This window comes from Argiope bruennichi, chromosome X1, assembly GCF_947563725.1.
Source record: "Argiope bruennichi chromosome X1, qqArgBrue1.1, whole genome shotgun sequence".
NCBI classification, from domain to species: domain Eukaryota; kingdom Metazoa; phylum Arthropoda; class Arachnida; order Araneae; family Araneidae; genus Argiope; species Argiope bruennichi.
In genome coordinates this window covers 46,174,862-46,193,553 of record NC_079162.1, presented here as the reverse complement: position 1 = coordinate 46,193,553, position 18,692 = coordinate 46,174,862, and the positions used below count along the sequence as shown (strand labels likewise).

The 18,692-nt window shown below is 27.2% G+C and overlaps 1 protein-coding gene across 2 annotated transcripts in view; it reads right to left on the bottom strand.

Annotated features, from left to right (window-relative positions):
• The window catches only part of LOC129958413 (transmembrane protein 163-like), a 74,097-nt gene extending 55,971 nt beyond the window's left edge, over positions 1-18,126 (bottom strand). The window contains exons 1-2 of one of the 2 annotated variants that reach the window (XM_056070897.1): positions 17,972-18,126; positions 736-836 (exon numbers count right to left, since the gene is read on the bottom strand). In XM_056070897.1, the coding sequence (XP_055926872.1) occupies positions 736-811 (76 nt within the window). In that variant the 5' untranslated portion in view covers positions 812-836; positions 17,972-18,126. Of the gene's footprint in view, positions 1-735; positions 837-2,504; positions 2,707-17,971 lie in introns of those variants that run through there. The other variant, XM_056070896.1, reaches the window with a different exon arrangement.
• Positions 18,127-18,692: the final 566 nt, after the last annotated feature.

Here is an 18,692-nt window from a genome sequence, read left to right as displayed (position 1 = left end):
TTAAACCTAGAATTTATGTAGTTCTCTATTTTTTTTTTTTTTTTTTCATTTCGCGTAGTCCAACAGGTATTTAATTTATTAGAAAAGCATTTTATTAAAATTTTCTTAGGGTCAAGATTGCTTATGCCATTCATAATTTCAATACAAATAAACAAAATTAAATATTCGACAAAAAATCATTGTTTTGTAGGTCAAGACAAAAAAAAAAGGATTTTGCATTAAAACCAATATTTTTAAAACTTTTCTTTCCAAATATTCCTTGGACATTTTTGCGCGTGTTTTTTTTATTAAATTTTAATACTGGATTCTAATGTAGTTGAAAAACACAGAAATTTTTTAACATGAATTTTTTTAAAATTTATACCATGTTTAAAAATGTAAAAATTTTTGAACAAATGCTTTATTAAAATTACATTTTTTACATATTGAACTCGATTGTTTTATGGATAAATTTGTTATATGAATCTATACTCTTTACAATCAATTTTAATAATCCTCTTTTCTTAAAGAAAGTTAAAAATAAGAAAAAGCAGCTTCTTAATAATTTCTTAAATTTAAAATTACAAAAATATAAAGATGATGAAAATAGGAACAATTTAAATTCCTTAAAACAGATTCATTTCAAAATTTCCACTAATTCAGCAGATCACAAAAAAATTCTTTACTTTATAAGCATATTGATAGTTTTGTTAATCAAAAACATATTTATTAAAAAACAGAAAATTCCTTTCATACCTTTCTCGAAACTGTTCGCTATATCGAAGGCATTGGCATTTGTAGCGCATTTTGGAGCATTGGTAAGTTGCCCCATTATCTCTTTTTATTGGCATTCGCAACTGTAAATTAACAATGGAAATATTTCAGTTGAATAGAAATAGATACAAAATTTCAAAATCATAATTGATAAAGAGTTTTAAATTTCAACAAATAAAAAATGGTTTTGCTTAAAAAATGAATTTGATACTTATAATCAAGTGAAACTTATATATACTTATTCTAAAGATTTTTAATGATTTCAAGGAAATGTCATAATTCCTTCTTTGAATTTCATATTATTTGTTGCAAAAGTATAGATGAATTTTGCAATCAAAAGTTATGTTCATGCAATATAATATGTATCAGATAAAATATTATTGCATTGTAATCTTACATCAATTCGTTCAGCTGAATGTTATTCTAATCATAAACGATAATACATTTAATAGCTCATTATAACAGATAAATGATTGAAAAACTACAACTGTTAATAATTTTTGTCCTTTTTTTTTAATTTTAATAAAGAATCTTCGTATTCTAACAGCTTTGTATTTCTAAATCAGCAGGAAAAGAAATATATAGAATTTTTGTAACATTTTAGTATCTAAAGTTACAAAAAGAAGCTAAAGGCACTTTCCATTTTTGAAAAGTGTTTTCTTCTGAAAGCGAATCAGTAATTACTTAAATGTATTCTACTAGGATAAAAAATGATATTTAATCTAAAATTATAATTAATAACAAAATTATCAAAATGTGGCGATACTTTGTTTTACGTATTTATTTCCTAAGAAGAAATGCATCGTATCATCTCAAAGGATTTAAATTAAATAAGCTTATTATACAAATATGTAAAGTTAATACTTTTAATTGAATGACATTTTTAGAACTTTCTCTGGAGTTCGGAATTTACTTTTTATTTGAAACAATTTCAAAACAATTTTATATTTTTTGATAAATCTACATCAAATAATTATTATTCATATCAAACTATTTTTGAAACCTTAATCTGAACTATAATTTTACAGTCTTAAAGAGATATTTTTTAAGTTTAACATTATTGGAAGCTGCATTTGCAAATGAACCTTATAATTAACTGCTCTTGCATTTCAAAATAGATACTAAATGCAATGTTTTTAAAAAGTTTTGGCTATAAAATTGTCTTTTATCCAATAACGCTATATGAACAAATGGATAAGAAGGAATACGTGCATTCTATTAATAGGTCTCACTAAAGAACAAAATACAATGCAAAAAGAAGAATATTCATTGTTTAGTAAAATCTTCAATATTTATTTTCAAATTTTAACAAAAAAAATATAAATTATAAAACAATACTTGTATAATGTCAGATCAACATCACTAATTAATAATGAAAACTAGAAGCCTTTTATGATGCTACAAATATGCGTCTAACAGAACGTTGTGTTCAAAATTTCTATTAAAATTATCAATTTGTGCTTTCTTTCCATATGATATGATAAATACTATAAACATACATGATATATTTGTTATTTTTTAAAAAAATTCTAATTTTCATTGAAAAAAGAAGGTGCAATCTATTTTAAATATTATAAGAAAAATCATATAATTCAATTCTTTAATTGGTATAAGCTTTATTTCACAAGTATTTAGATAACTTAGGTATTGAAAAATGCATCGAATTACAAAAACTTGCCATTAAAATAAAAAATGCAATTAGTTAAATTAGTTGTGAATAATTAATCGTCTGCAAATAAGATAAGTCTTACTTTCTATTGCCTTCATTTCCCGAAGCACGGAAATACTGCTCGATTAAATTATGATTTTAATCAATGAATCTCTTTTCATGATGTAGAACTTTTGTAGAACATTGATTTAAAAATCTTAAAGGAATCTTTGGAGCTAAAATTCAGCCAAGCTTGTATTCCAGGAAAACATTTAGAACTACATGTTTTTTTGGTTCCACATTTCACCAGAGACATCAGAAGATTTCAGCACGCGCCAAAATCGTGGTATTTACCAAAGGGCAGGTGATATGATTAAGCAGACGAAAACTCCCATTAAACGCTTACTACTCTGTTTTTCAAAAACCAGCTGCATAGTCTTCAAAGTTTTGCTGGTACAGCTACCTAATTAAGTTTTACGAAGATATAATGATGTATGTGAAAGATTAAAAGTTAAAGAACATAATTACATACTAAGATAATCTACTGTAACCGCTAAGAGCTACAGTGCATAAATTTGAAGAAAAAAAATCTTATAATTTTGAACCACCTTAAGACAGGTAGTTTCCTATTTAAATATTTGTTTTAAATGAAAGAAAAATGTGAGCTCTGTGTTGTTGTCTAAAAAAAGATTTAAAAGCTTGTGAAGAGAGAGTTTACAAAGATTTGTTACTTTACTGACAAAGTGAAATTTAGTAGGTTTTTAACATATCCTTTGAAAGTCTTTTGTTAAAATTTTAAGCCTCATTTTTTTTTCAAGAATTTAAAAGTGGATTTAGATGCGTGGAGGCTTTTTTTTTTATCTTCATCGACTTCAACCGCTGAGTGAGATCGAAGGTAATAAAATATTTTTTTTTTCCTTCAACATTGGAAATAAAATATTTGTTTGAAAATAAGAGAAATGTTTTTAAAAATGGCGATTTGTAATTGAAGAAACTTTTTTCCCTTTTTAATTTTAATTCTTCAGTATTTGTAAAACTGACAAGAATCATAAATTTCTTATTAAAAACTTTTTTAGTTTCTTTATACCAAGTTTACTAATTCTCCTTTACTATAATAAATTATTCTCTCTTTTTTTGTCATAATCGATTAAATATGTCCAAGTTTCATCAAATGTGGCAAAAAAATTTCATAATTTGTAGATAGATGCTTTTCATACAGAATTCTATATCAAGTTTTCATATCTAAAATAAAGACTTTGAAAACTATGTTTTCTAGCTTTTTTAAGATTTTAAACACTATTAATTATTTTATCTGCATTTGAAATTCATCACTTTAATGACTTGGAAATAGTTCTTTAGGTTGGTTGATTTTTATTTGAGAATTAAAAGTTTTACCTTCAATATTTTTGAAGAACTTCATTCTTTTTTAAGATACATTTTCGGATTCTTTTTTCAGCAGATTACAAATTTTCGAGTGTTTTCCTTTATTATAAAATATATACATTTCTTCTTCCTTTATATACGTTGATTCTATAATATTTGCAGCATTCTTATATAAAAGAATTTCGGCAGTTAGACAGTTATTTCCCTAAACCCTTTGCATGCTTCTTCCTGGAAATATGATATGAATATAATTGTTTCTTAAGAAGAAACTTTAACAGTAACAAAAATTTCTTATTACAAATTTTGTTATTTTTTATATTTATTAAAAAAATTGTATTGCAGCTACTTCGTCAGTATCATCCATGAAAAAGAAATGATTTCAGCTTGCAAAAAACGTGGAAATATTTTCTAGTGAAAATGCACAGAATTTGTTTACATGTATTAGGAAAGATAAGTAAAACGAGCAAATCATTGCATAGCATATTCTCCCTGGCAACTTTTTCTTTACGATAACATCTTACAACTAGATTTTTATAAGATAAGAAAGCGCTTTGTAAAATTACAACTAAAACTTAATCCAGTTCTTTAACATTATTCTATACAGCAATCTTCAAATTAACTATATGCAAGTCCAAAAATAAACATCTTCTCTGATTCTAGCCAAAAAAAACTATATCAAACGGACTAAAAATAGTCATTGATGGCAGAAAGTCATTACTTAATTTACTGAATATTTATCGCGATCGCTTTTATGAGTTAAAATTTACTTTGACGACAGAAAAAATAAATGATCTTCGGAATACCCATCCAATGTAAAATAGTAACGAAACCCTTCCTGTTTGCGAGTATATTTTATGTGAGTCCACAATTTTACATTTTAAGATTTTCAGCACAATCAAATAGCCTTGATCTTCAATTACTATTGTGTGAGAAGAGGAAGAAATACGTATATGCTTTTCGAGAATATTTTTTTCTGTTGCTGTTGTAGCTATTGTTTCTATGAAACTTTTTTTTCTCTCCCTTTGACTCAAAACAAATTATGGTCACATCCGCGTCTCGGAAAACTGCTCGGACTGCACTGAAAATGATGTCATAAAACGACATACAGGACAGCTTTCAATGCTTACAAGAACGTTTAGGGAAATATATACAACAGGGTAAAGAATATTTCGAAAACTGTGCCACATATTAGATTTGGTTTAAGTTTTGTTAGCACAAAATCCTATTGTTGTTTCTGCTGGGCAAAACTCATTATCAAATTTGCTAATATCAAAAATTAAATAAGTCTTATAGACGGAAAGGCAGATAGCATGTGTATTAGATAAGATGTGTATTGCCTAATAATCATTTTTATCGGTTAGTTATTATAAATTCATATTATTAGGTCAGGTTTTATATTTAAAGAGGATAAGTAAATTGATTTTGAAAAGGGAAAGGATGAACGGGGAAGATTTTACTCAATAACGGGGAGAGTCTAACTGGAATGGCTTGAAAGTAGTGTAAGAGCTGGATACAAAAAAAAAAAAAATAGAAATTGTCTTAGGATATGGGAAAGAAACAGAAAACTATTGTAGAGTGGAAAATCAGGAAACTCTTCTCTCTCAAAAAATGCCGATGCTTGGATTTGCTATTTCCAAAAAGCAAGATCGTTAGAAATATTTTTTCTTCGATTGTGGGTATAAGACCATTTTTGTACAAGAAGTTTGAACAGAAAAGTTGCTCTTGATATATGTTTTTGAAGATGGATACGTTGGAGAACAACAAAGATCAACTTTATATATATAATTTAAATCCTGATTAATTTCCTATTTTTTATCTTAATTTGGCCCTATTAACTTCATTCTAAAATGATCCGTTATTTCCTGATCCAGTTCCCACTTTTTATTTAATTCAGTATACTTGCGCTCTATAAAACTGTTTACTTCAGCATTTTCTCAAACTCCGAGTGAAGGGATAAAATTCCTTCATGCTTACAACATTCTTTTAAAGATACCTAAAATACCCTTACCTAAAAATGCACGTGTCAAAGAAATCCCTATCAAAATCTCGTAGTAAAACCACTAAAGGGAAAAATTTTGATCTCTGCTGCTCTTGTATCGCAATGTAAAAGGACGTTAGTGTGATCATTGCTTTTGTACTTAATATGCCTCCCGTGATGAAATAAATCAAAGTTTTAAAATTTTTTGAAATTTCTTCTATTCGGTCAAGTAACTGCTAAAATATGTTTATATATACGTGTGCGTGCGTGAGTGCGTGCGTGCATGTGTGTCTGTGTGTGTGTGTGTGTGTGTGTGTGTGTGTGTGTGTGTGTGTGTGTGTGTGTGTGTGTCATATAAATTTCTTTTTTTCATTAATCACAGGCATTAATAAGGATTCTTGCTTCATTAGAAAGGTAAGAGTAAAACCATGGATCGTCGGAAGCAGTTATACAGAAAAGGTTTACAATTTTAGCTTAAAAGAAATAAAAAGTTTTTTTCGTCCTAGCACAACTGATCCTCTAGTTGCAGAATGTTTATTCACCAACAGTTTAAAGTCAAAAATTAATTCATCTGAAAAATATTCGTCGGCAATTATGCATAATTATTAATTAATTTTTATGCATAAATCAGTTTTAGAAATTGGATACAATATAAAATGAGAGCAAAATCTGTATTCTTCTAATATAATTATAATCATATCAGACCTTGATATCTGCAATTCTTTTATTATTTTATGCAAATATTTATGCTTTTGCAAAAATTGCCTGAATCTGTTTCCACAGATTTACATACTATTATTATAAAAGATTTCCAAAAACCAATCAAAATTCTTTCGGCAAATATATATATAGATAGATTTATTTATTTATTTAAAAAAACAATAAGCCCAATAAGACTCTCAAAAGCCCTTGATACAGAAAATTGTCTTCCCAAATTCACAAACTCTCTATTTAAAAAATCTTTTCTTGATTAAAAAATCCCAAATAGTTTTATTCTCAGCGAGGAATAGTTCGAATTATATAAAAAATTAATATATTCTTGATTTAAATATTACGTAATGTAAAACAAGGGTAATTCGCATTTAAGCAAGAATAAAGTTTGCAATCAATTTCTTTCTAAAATTTGTTATGGAAGAAATATATCATTTTGGAGACTATTTTCAAAGATAAATTGATTATTTGCTTGATATTGGGACATAATTTAGAACATGCTTGAACACTGATAGTCTAGACACTGTACATATTGCAAAATATTATTTATTCTGATTATACAAAATACAAGTGAAGTTTTTATGTCTGAAAAATCCCTCATGACTCTATTGATAAAGATTTAACTGATATTCTCGTGAACAGCTGGATATCTTATCAAAATACTTTAGATTCCATGAAATATTCCTAACTTCCTATTAGGAATTTCGAACACCTGTACTATACATACTTTAGAACTAATACTTGAAAGTTTAAGTGCGATCATCAATGTCAAAAAATCTCTCTGGTTATACCAAACGTTTAATGATTAAAAAAGAAAAATATAAATGCAGTAATTTCCAGATCTTCTCCGCCCATTATCCAAAAAAAAAATTCAAGCAAAATTTACGACTGATTTTTTTAAATATTAAGAAGCCAAAAGGATAAGTAACCAAATAAAATGACATAATGAAACATAAATTAACCCTTTAAAGGGCCATTTTTTCTAGTCATATAATGTTAAAATATTTTTAGGCTTGAAATTAGAAGAAGAAAAGGGATTCATTTAGCTTATTAGATAAATTTAATTTGATTAATTAATTATTTAGGTTAATTAATAATTAAGTAACAAATCAAGACTAGAAAAAAGGAAGCCTCTAAGAAAAAAAGGAAGCCTTCAGAAGCCTCTAAGTTTCTGTCTTTCTAAAAAAATTTGTCAGAACTGCCAACCTACATAAATTCATACAAAGATTGATAAATTTGGAGGGAAACATACTTTCCACGGCCCTAGAAAGGGTTAATATTAAATATTTTTAAAACGTCTTTTTTCCTATTCTTTCGCAAAATCTGTGAAATTATGTACATTTGTATACATATGCTTGTATCAAATTAATGTTATTAGTTTTTTCAAGTTTTGTTTGATTTTTTTTCCTTCATTATAATTTTAAAAACTTGTGAAGTGGGTCTCAATCACTCTTCTTAAAATTAGCGATGTAACTGAATGCATTTTGGATCTTTTCCAAAAAGCTTCCAATAATTCTTGACAACATCAAATCTTCTTATTCCCGATTATTAACCGTCTATCAAATTATTGTGAACAATAGGAAGTTAAACCACTTTAACAAAAAAGTTATTGCAGAATGTAGTTTAACTACTGTGATAAGAAATGAAACTAGATCATGAAAATAAATCAAAGTTTTAACGTCATCATCTGAGTAAAGAATATAAAATCAGGATTTTTATTATTCAGCTTCCTTTTTTTATCTTGACCAAAGCTTCCAAAAATATGATACATCTTTATAATGAAATCGCATGACTGTAATCGCTGTAACATAGGCCTGTAATATAAATATGGCATTAAACAATTATTTGTAAAAATATAATTAACCCTTGAAAATCAAAAGTGAATGAAACCTCTCAACATTCAAAGAAAAAAGCTCCATTTCAAAATTCTTTTTCATTATTTTTCTTTTACTTTACAAGCAAATAATACTGCCTGTAAGAGTTGAAAATGAAATGTTAAAGAAATTTTTCATTACAAAGTTTTCAGATTCAAATAGGACAGTTACAATACTTCATTTTACAATTACTTCTTCTTGTGTACAGCCGACCAGTGGTTTTCAAATTCAAATTGGAATTTTGTAATCGATTTTTCACTCGATTCCTGACGAGCTATAATTTTTGAAATTTGTACACTTGGGTGTTCTCGAATACAATACACTGTTTTAATATTTTCAAAACTTAATAATCAAATTAATCGATTCAATTAAATATATTGTAAGCAATTTAGACTAATCGATAGTACCACTTATAGATTTCTCCAAATATGTCTTTTAAACTAAGACTAACTTTGTATACTAGTAATCAATAGAATAATAAAATTAATTCGTCACTTTTCTTCAAACGTTTACTTAACTTTACTTGTTTCATGTTTTTAAAGATGGAATCAAGTAATAGATTTTTTTATTCATTTTCCTATGTGACAATTTTTTTAATTCTATACACGTATATTACAATTCCTTTAGCTTTTAAAGAGGGGAGGGGGAGGTTCCCATCATAAACTCTCTTTTCCACTAATCTCCGTGTTTTACTGACTTTTTTTTCCACCTGGAAATTCCTAATGACTATAATACATTATTTTATTGTTTTGAGAATAATTCAATTGATACTTGATTGATATCTTGAGTTATTCAATTGATACTTCATTGATATCTTGAGTTGTTCAATTGATACTTGATTGATATTTTGAGTTATTCAATTGATACAACTAAATTTTCTTTCCACCCTAGTCATACCGCCTGGTAAGAAATTTGAGAAAAAAGTTAATTTCATGATACCATATTATTTATTATACTAAATTATGTATTTTAGATTAAAGAGTAGATAACAATAATAAAATATTGCTTAAATAATAATAAAAATATATATAATAAAAAATATTGCTTTTTATCATACTAATAAAAAAATATTTATAGAAACTTTTTTTTTGTTAAATTTATTATAAAATCTCTGTTTTATGATTTTCACTTTTTTTTTTCATTATTTAAAAAAAAAGTTTTCTTAATCAAATTCAATATCTACCGAAAAATCTTATCATTTTACTTCAAATCTATTTTATTTATTATTTTCTAAAACTTATTAACAGCTGCGGCTCTTAAGCTCAGAAATAAGCAGTACTGCAAAAAAAAAATCGCTCCATAGAGAACATTCAAAATATAATTCAAAAAATAAAAAGAATTTTGCTTCTAAATGACTTAAAAGTTTTAAATGCAATTATCTGAATTGTACTTTATTTTAGAAAGTTATCGAAAAAATCGTTTTTCGATGAGTGACTTCCAACAAAAGGAAACAAATATTCCATTTGTTCCGTTGTGTAATTTCCTGCTTGCTCCCCTGTTCCGTTTTCCGTCGTGGCAATGTGAAAACGGAACAGGGGAGAGGAGAATGACAAATGGAAAAAAGAGAAGAAAGCGAAGATAAATTTTGGTTCGAAAAAGAAAAAAAAAAAAGAAGAAGCAACAATTAGCCGAGCGTCAAAAAAGAGCTGCCAAAATTCCAGCCCAATCTTTGCCAAGTTATGGGCAGAAAGCATGGTTTTTCTGCTTCGGATGTATCTCTCAGCTTTACAAATTGAATTTTAGTACTTTCTGTGTTATACGATGTGCAGTTCCAAAGTTTGTTTCTCCAAGTTATCGATTCATTTCCTGTCTTCCTTCTTCGTTTTTACTTTATTTATTTTCTTACTTTTAATTTCTGTTAATCATTGAACTCTCAGAGTGGATGAAAAATAACTAAATGAGATTAAAACCGAAAATGCGTATTTTTAAAATACCTACAGGATTATTGTAACCCTAAAGAAAAAGTCACCACTGTTTATAAATTTAATTTTTCAGAGGTCTCCTCCTTGCTACGTACAAATTTTAGGAGAAATTAATCAAATTAATATTATTAAACATTAGAATTAAAGCACTTAACAGTATTTTTAAATCACTATCGACAAAAAAATTAATTCTATTAAATAAAAAAAATCGACTGCAATTATATTCTTACTATTATTAATTTACAAATAAAAGTGTAACTTCATCTGAAATATCAGATGGTATTTCCAAAAGTTTTTCCTGTGCTTGTATACACTAATAAGTCCCCATTTTAAAACTCAAAAATGTTCTTTTCAATTTGTTATAATTTCATAGTACAAAATTTTCATAATAAAATTATCGTATAAATTATACAACAGATTTTCATTGCAAGCTTTGTATTTTTATATATATTTGGTATTTTTCAGATTTTTTTTTTATTTTAGCGGGAAAAAAACAATATTTATATACTAATAAATGCTTCGTATTTTAATATCGTATATATATATATATATATATATATATATATATATATATATATATATATATATATATATATATATATATATATATCGTATTAATATTTTATTCGTATTGTAATTTATAGATATATATAGTTTTGTTTACTAAAATGTAAAAGTTTTTATACCCTAACCACAGTTAATCTTCAAATAAATGAGTACAAGACAATCTTTAAATAACTTTATATGAGCACCTGGCGACCACAGTTAAAATGAAATTCTATATAGGTATTTCAAAAAATAAGTCTAGTATAAGATCGAAACGAACTTTTGTGATTAGAGTTGCGGTTACAACATAAAGATTTCGAAATCTTCAAATAAGTCCCTCAGATGTCCGTTTTTTTATATTCTCCGATTTTGTAAATTTTAATTAAATTAATACTCTTAATAATTATTATAGGATTTATCCCTTTCTTAGTATTTCATATTTGCATACTTTTCTAAAAAATTAATCAAAGTAAAAAAATTTCAAAACTTAATGTATTAAAAACATTAATTTTTTCATTTTTTCTGTACTTAATCGTATTTGCTTCTGAGAAACTGAAATGTAAATACCAGCTTTTATTTGTTGCTGACAATTCGACGCAGTGAAAAAACATCAATGACGTTTTATGATACCTGTAATTCGAAAAATACGATTGTAAAACTGGCAACAACAAAAAATTGTGGAAACAACCAATAAGGAGAGATAAAATGAAACGAAAGCAAAACAGTTTAATTAATTTTTTCAAATGCTCCACGTGCCAGCTTTCACACACTATGGTACTTTGGACGCATTGATGAATGGACATTAAACCTGCAAATATTATCTGACTGGACAGACGCCGAAGCGCGTTGATAAATTTTCTTGCGATGGCTCGTGTTTCGTTGCTATTCACGTGTAAAATGACACTGTGAAAACAGGTTCATGAAGAATTAGTAAAACTAAATGATTAAAAAATGATTAAATTTGAGTCATTTACTGCTCTTCCTGGCTGCTCCCACATGTTTTTCCCCCTCTCTCAATCTTTCAGGTGTTTTCCCAGCTACGAGTACAGTTCCACCGCTAATGATTAGTAATCTGTAAAACTGAATGCTGCTAATGATTAGCAATCTGTAAAACTGAATGCTGCTAATGATTAGCAATCTGTAAAACTGAATGCTGCTAATGATTAGCAATCTGTAAAACTGAATGCTGCTAATGATTAGCAATCTGTAAAACTGAATGCTGCTATTTGAACTTTTTGAAATATCGTGCCTGTCGATTTGTGGAAGAGTGGACGGAGTGCTAGAACTCAAGGTTCTTAACCTCCAGGCATGACAGCTGGATGGGAGAAAAGTTACTTAACAATGGCATTACATAGCAAGATGGTTATGCTTTGTTAATGCATAATAAATTTTAAATGCATAGTAAATATTGAAGCTTAATTAAAATATAAAACAAAAAAAAATTGTGAAAAAAATGATTTTTACATGGTCGAATTAATCGATAAAGATCGAGTCACAAAATTATTTTGGTGTCGTAAAACAGTAAGTTACTGGTAGACTAATCATAAATGAATCGGCGTGTTCAGTCGCAAAAGAACTTTCTTGAATATTTGAATTAGTTTAACTTTCGAACTACCGATTTTTTTTTTTTTTAAGTAGCTACTTAGACACAAATTTTTACATATAGGTAAAAATATTTTTTAACAAAAAAATTTGTTATGTGCACCACTATAATAGAATATTTAATTTAACGTTTAAAAAGTAAGAAATAAATATACTAGTTCACGGAAACTGCTGGGAGGCAATAGAAAATACGACCTATGTTTTTTGCATAAATCAGGGAGCACACAACTGGAAGGTCAAAGATTCGATACAGAACTAAATTTATCCAAATAGTAAATATTTATATCGCTAAAATTAAATTGATTAAACTAAATGATAATTATTTCATTAAAATATAAATAATTAATAGTTTGGGTGGCTTTAAGGATTACCAAAAACATAAAATTGGATGGCAAATTATAAAAAAAATGAGAGCTGCTTGTAGCGATAAACATTACGAAAAGACGCTTATTAGTTTTATTATGATATTTTGAACAACTGGCAACGACGAAAACTATTTCTTGCCTGAAATATTAAATCATGTCATCGCTATAATCTCGATAAAAAGAAAATTCTGTTTAATACTTTATTACTGATCTAAGAATTTTCTATGAATCTAAAAGTTGATCGAAAAATCAGAAACAGATAACAAATCTAACTGAATCTGTTCAAGTACATACTCTCTACAATACTCTCTATTTTATAGAATGCAATTACATTAATTTTTTTTTCTGTTTTAATCTTTTAATGAAATCAGCTTCTGTGACATCGAAGTAATATGACAAGCGAAACATTACACGTCCTCTTCATTAAACCGTACATTGTTCTTTATGTTATGCTGTGATGTCATCTCTTTTTTCTACGTGCAAAACGAGCTATGCATTTCAAAATTTAATTGGTTGAGTATTGCATGTATCATGTGAGCATCCATTAAGGAAGTCAGTTTGTTAACTTACATAAATAAGGACTTTAATGATCTATATTGTTGCAACATTGTCGATCATTATATAAATTTTTATAAATCTCCAAAATAAAAAAGAAAGGAGATGAATAATATTTTATATCATTCTAACGTTTCAATTTATAATTATTTCTTTCCTGAAAACACTTGATTATCAACATCCATAGGTTAAAATTTTTTATATTCAATAAGTGGATTTTATGGCATATAAACCTTTCATGGTCAAACAGTCATAATTCGCTGTTAAACAGGAATATTATACGACCACTGTTAGTCACGAATTGCGCATCAACAGTTCAATAAAGAAAATGATGATGAAATCTGTTTGAAAAATGATATTGATTTCAATACTTCTGAATAAATACATATAGGTTTAAGAGGTTTAATTATCATTTTCATTTGTGTGTGTGTGTGTGTGTGTGTGTGTGTGTGTGTGTGTGTGTGTGTGTGTGTGTGTGTGTGTGTGTGTGTGTGTGTGTGTGTGTGTGTGTGTGTGTGTGTGTGTGTGTGTGTGTGTGTGTGTGTGTGTGTGTGTGTGTGTGTGTGTGTGTGTGTGTGTGTGTGTGTGTGTGTGTGTGTGTGTGTGTGTGTGTGTGTGTGTGTGTGTGTGTGTGTGTGTGTGTTTTCATTTTTGAAAGTTAATGTTTTTACTCCTACTACAAAAAACATATTCTTTAAAAATACCGATTGTAGTTTGAGAAGTCGACTTCATATATTTTTCGAATGTTTTCCTAATTTCTTAACTGGAATATTGACCAATTTATTTCCAACTTCAAAAACAATTGCCACTAATAATATAAACAATTAACATTGTTATTTAGAAAAACAAATAATTTCATTTCATTGAAATCAATTTTATATCAGACAAATCAAATTTTTTAAAAATTCATAGCAAAATTTTTGTAAATTGTACAAAATTTTTAATGTGAGAATTAATTATTCTGCATTCAAGTTTTGACTTAATAAAATGTACACCCTATTTTTAAAGCAACACTAGGGCTACTTTGGAACGAACTTCGTTATTGTGAACTGAAGTCAAATGATGAGCACTGCACCTGACGGATTAAACGTGCATCAGAACCCCTTTCACTCCGGTCCCACAGCCGATGTCTAACCACTAGGCACCAAAACCCTTCTGAATTCGTGAGCATTTGCTCTTGCTCACAGTAATATAATAAAGTCAATTCACAAAGCATGCCAAATGTATCTGAGTACGCCCTCGTACATCTAAGTAAGCATGAATTGACACCATTACGAAGAAAGTTTACTATTACTCACTGGCACAACGAAGAAAATAAGTATAGTACTGTAGCTGTTATCCTTACTGTTATTGTTTTGAAAAGGTATAAATGACCATTATTGTTCATTAGAATTAGTTACGTATGATTAGTTATGAAGATATTCTCATTCCTCTAGATGTCAAAATTTCTATTAATTACTCTTCTATATTTATAAGAGGAAGTGTTTGTGCGAGTGCTTATAAATGATGTCCAGACGAATTTATTGCACTTGTAACCTTGAAATCGGGCACATAAGTAGTCGTAGTGATCACTCAATGCAACTGGAAGCCTGAATCATAGAATTTAAAGTAGACATTTTTTTATTTAATATTTTCTGTTGTTTTGAATGATTTTTTTTAACATATTTACCAGAAACATGGTTCCGGATGATCAAAGAACAAACAATCGAGACAATATAGATAGAACAAAGAACTGTCGTTCTACAAAATTTTATGTTGAACCTCTAATGTACTTTGCTAAATTTCGAGAAAATTTAAAACACGGTCAATTTTTCAAAAAGAATTATAACTACAATTCTTGCACCTGACATTCTAATTTCGTTATCTTTTTCGAATGTTTTTGAATATTACCTGGAACATTTCTACCTAATTTTTTTCTAAAACAAGCACGATCGAAGTATAACTTTTAATGATTTTTAGTTAATTATTTTCCAGATTATTTCAAAGATTTTCCAGCAGACCCGTTTGAACTGTATATCTAGGGCAGTATAACCAAAATTGGAGTTTATGCCGTTGAATCCGATAAACCAAATCAAATCTTCACAGATCTGTGATACAAAACAAATAGAATTCCATCTATATTGGCTTATAATTAATTTAACATGTCGCATATTTTTCCAATCCTGATCTTGCAAGGAGCCAATTGAAAATTATGTTCCAAGATCATGTAACAGACAACGCTGTATGGATACTTAGAGTATATTATTACTTAAGAAATGTAATTCGTTTTCTAGAATGCATAGAAAATGATTATTGATATGATTACTGTTATACATAAACTAGACTAATCATGCCATCTCAAACGCATTAATTAGTAAGTATAAGCATTAATTTTAGATTTCAAATTATTCAAACTGAAATTATGAGACTCAGATGCTGAAAAACTGGAAAAAATATTTAAATTATGCATTGTTCTGTAGCTATAAAAAAAGTATAACTTTCCTTGACAAAAACATAGAATTACTAGCTACATATCGATCTTAAAAGCTTGAAAAATTTTGGAAATCAAAATTTATAGAAATTTCGTCATATATATTTAAAGATTTTGTTCATCGTGTATAACTTGTTCATTTAATGGTTTTAATTATGCTGTTATTTGATTTTCAAATAAAAGCACACATAAAAGCACAGACTTAACGACAGGGTTTTGTTTTATCACTTGTGGCGCCATCTATTGAGCAATATTGTACTATTTTATTGCAGTCATATTTCAATGATTCTAATATATTTTCATAAATCTAAATATATAAAATAATGCAAGAAATTTCTGTTACAAAATATATTTTATAGTATTAAGTTCATTAAAATTTAATAGAGATACGTACTTAAGTACCCCTAATTATGAAAATTTATCAAGATTAAACGAATTGTTGAAATTGTAAAAGGATATGCGCACGTAATTTTTTATTAAATTAAGGCAAGATTTAGATTAATGTATGAAATTTTTATTGTATTCAATATACACTTAGAGTAACTGATAAATTCGTGTGTGAAGTGTTGTTTTTCTCGAGTAAACTAAAAAACTTCATTTTTTTTTTATTTTTTTTTCTAACTTACTAGCAGATTTAAAATTTTCCTGCTCTCGGAGAGAACATTACGAGAGCCGTCTTTTAATAATGAGTCATAATTTCATATTTCAATGCACGTTTAACTTAATCAATATATTAATTATTTATTTTAACAACTATTTATAATTTTAATAAACATGTTAACATATATGTTTTTATTTGTCTTTTAAATGTATATTGTACTAAAACTAATTAAAATAATAAAGCTCTTGGAAAATTAGCCATAACTATTAGTTAATAATTTTCTTATTTAAAAATGTAAGCATTTAATAATTATAAAATATAATTTAGAAATAATAAATTTCCAACAAATATAAAATTAAAAATTATTATTTTACAGGATTACCAAGTGGAATATAACTTGATCAGTTAATGTATGTTTAATATTCCATTAATTATTCTTTATAGCAGCTCTCAAAAAGGCAATTATTTATATTTCAATTACATATACTTTAATAATAATTTAATATATATACATACAGTATTATTTAAAAAATTATATTTCTTCAAATTTACTTATTTGAAAGTTAGACTAAATTGTTTAATTCACTTGAAAGCTTAATTCAGTACAACGCCCTACGCAGCTTCCAAATCTGCCTAATCGCATATCTGCCACTGAATTTACCACAATTTAATAAATTTTTCAACTTAAGTTTATAAAATATCTTTTTTCATGACTCAAAATTTTGTAAAAAAAAATATTGTTAATACTTATATTCAATAAGTATCACAAAACAGTAAATATAAGATTTATATTTGTTAACTTAACGTTATCAAATGCAAAAAAATAATAAAGAATTTTATGATAGACATCAATATAATTCTGAAATTAACAAATAATTCGATGTTTTTTTGTGTGTGTGTTATTCTGTAGCTGTCTAAATGTAAAAAAGTGGGAAAAGGCTTCCTAATATCAATAAAATAACCTCTAATATTGATCAAGCGAATAAAGAATATCAAAATAATTCTTTTTGCAAACGATTACTCGCAATCTAACTATTCATAAAAGATCAAAAAAAATTTATTTATCAGTTTTAGTAGATTTTTCACATTTGCATTGTCTATTGTACCCTTAAGAAACTTCTTTATTTTAGGCAAGAACGTAAAAATAAAAATAATAATAAATGACACGATCTTGAAAGAAATTCAATTATAATCAACTAAATATATTCTGCCACCTTATAAAATATATCCCGCTCAATATTTATTTAAAACTTGCAGCTTATGTGAAAACAAGTATTTGCTAAATATAAAACATCTGCTGAACACATGAACTCCTCATTACACCTATTCAAAGCTAACACAGTATTAGAAACAAATAAGGCATTTTATAAAAATGCTATATTTATAAAAAAAAAATGACCAAACACTATTTGAAAATCATAACAAGTTTTAAATATTTGTATAGAAATTCGTGGTGGATATTTAAAAAGTGTATTATAGATAAAGGTCAAAAAGCTAACATTAAAATAAAAAATAAACTAAAAGTAAAATGTTATACTAATAAAAAGAGGTCAAAGGACATACCTAAAATGCTTTAGGACCTGAAGACAAAATACATCCTTCTCAGACTCGAGGATTTTTGACAGCGTACGGATTTACCGGCAATCTAAGATTAGGCCAAAAATAAAATGAGTGTATTGTTTACCCACCTGTATCAGACTCATATAAAGCAAGGTACTTTTAATACTAGTAAGAACCACGTTATTGCTCATCTGACTTATCGAGAACACAGTCAGAGCTCGTTTTCCTGCATTGGCATCTGCCTTATCTCTTATTTGAACATTCGTATGCTTCCAGATTTACATTCATTTTTAATTAATTTTCTCTTTTTATGTAGCTATTGCAATCATAAATGCCATCTGACGAGTCATGTTTGTGTAAAGATCCGTTTCATCATTGGAAAAGAGCAATAAGTTTTGATTCAACCGTTGCGGTTATTAATGGTAAAACGCAAGCTAACAAAATTTTATTCCAAACTAGCAGTATTTGGCGACCAGTTGATTTGCCACTCATATATTAATAGTAATAAAATAATTAAGTTAAAATATTCAACATTTAAATTTTAATAAGCTATAGGCAATATATGCAATAAAACATCAAGAAATAAATTTGAAAAAACAAATGAAAACAATGTATATTAGTATTAGAGATGAATTTTGATAATTTCATAAAACGTAAATATATTGCATGTTTTTGCATGTGATTGAAGTTGTTAAGGACATTTCATTTCTGTCACAGCTCCAGA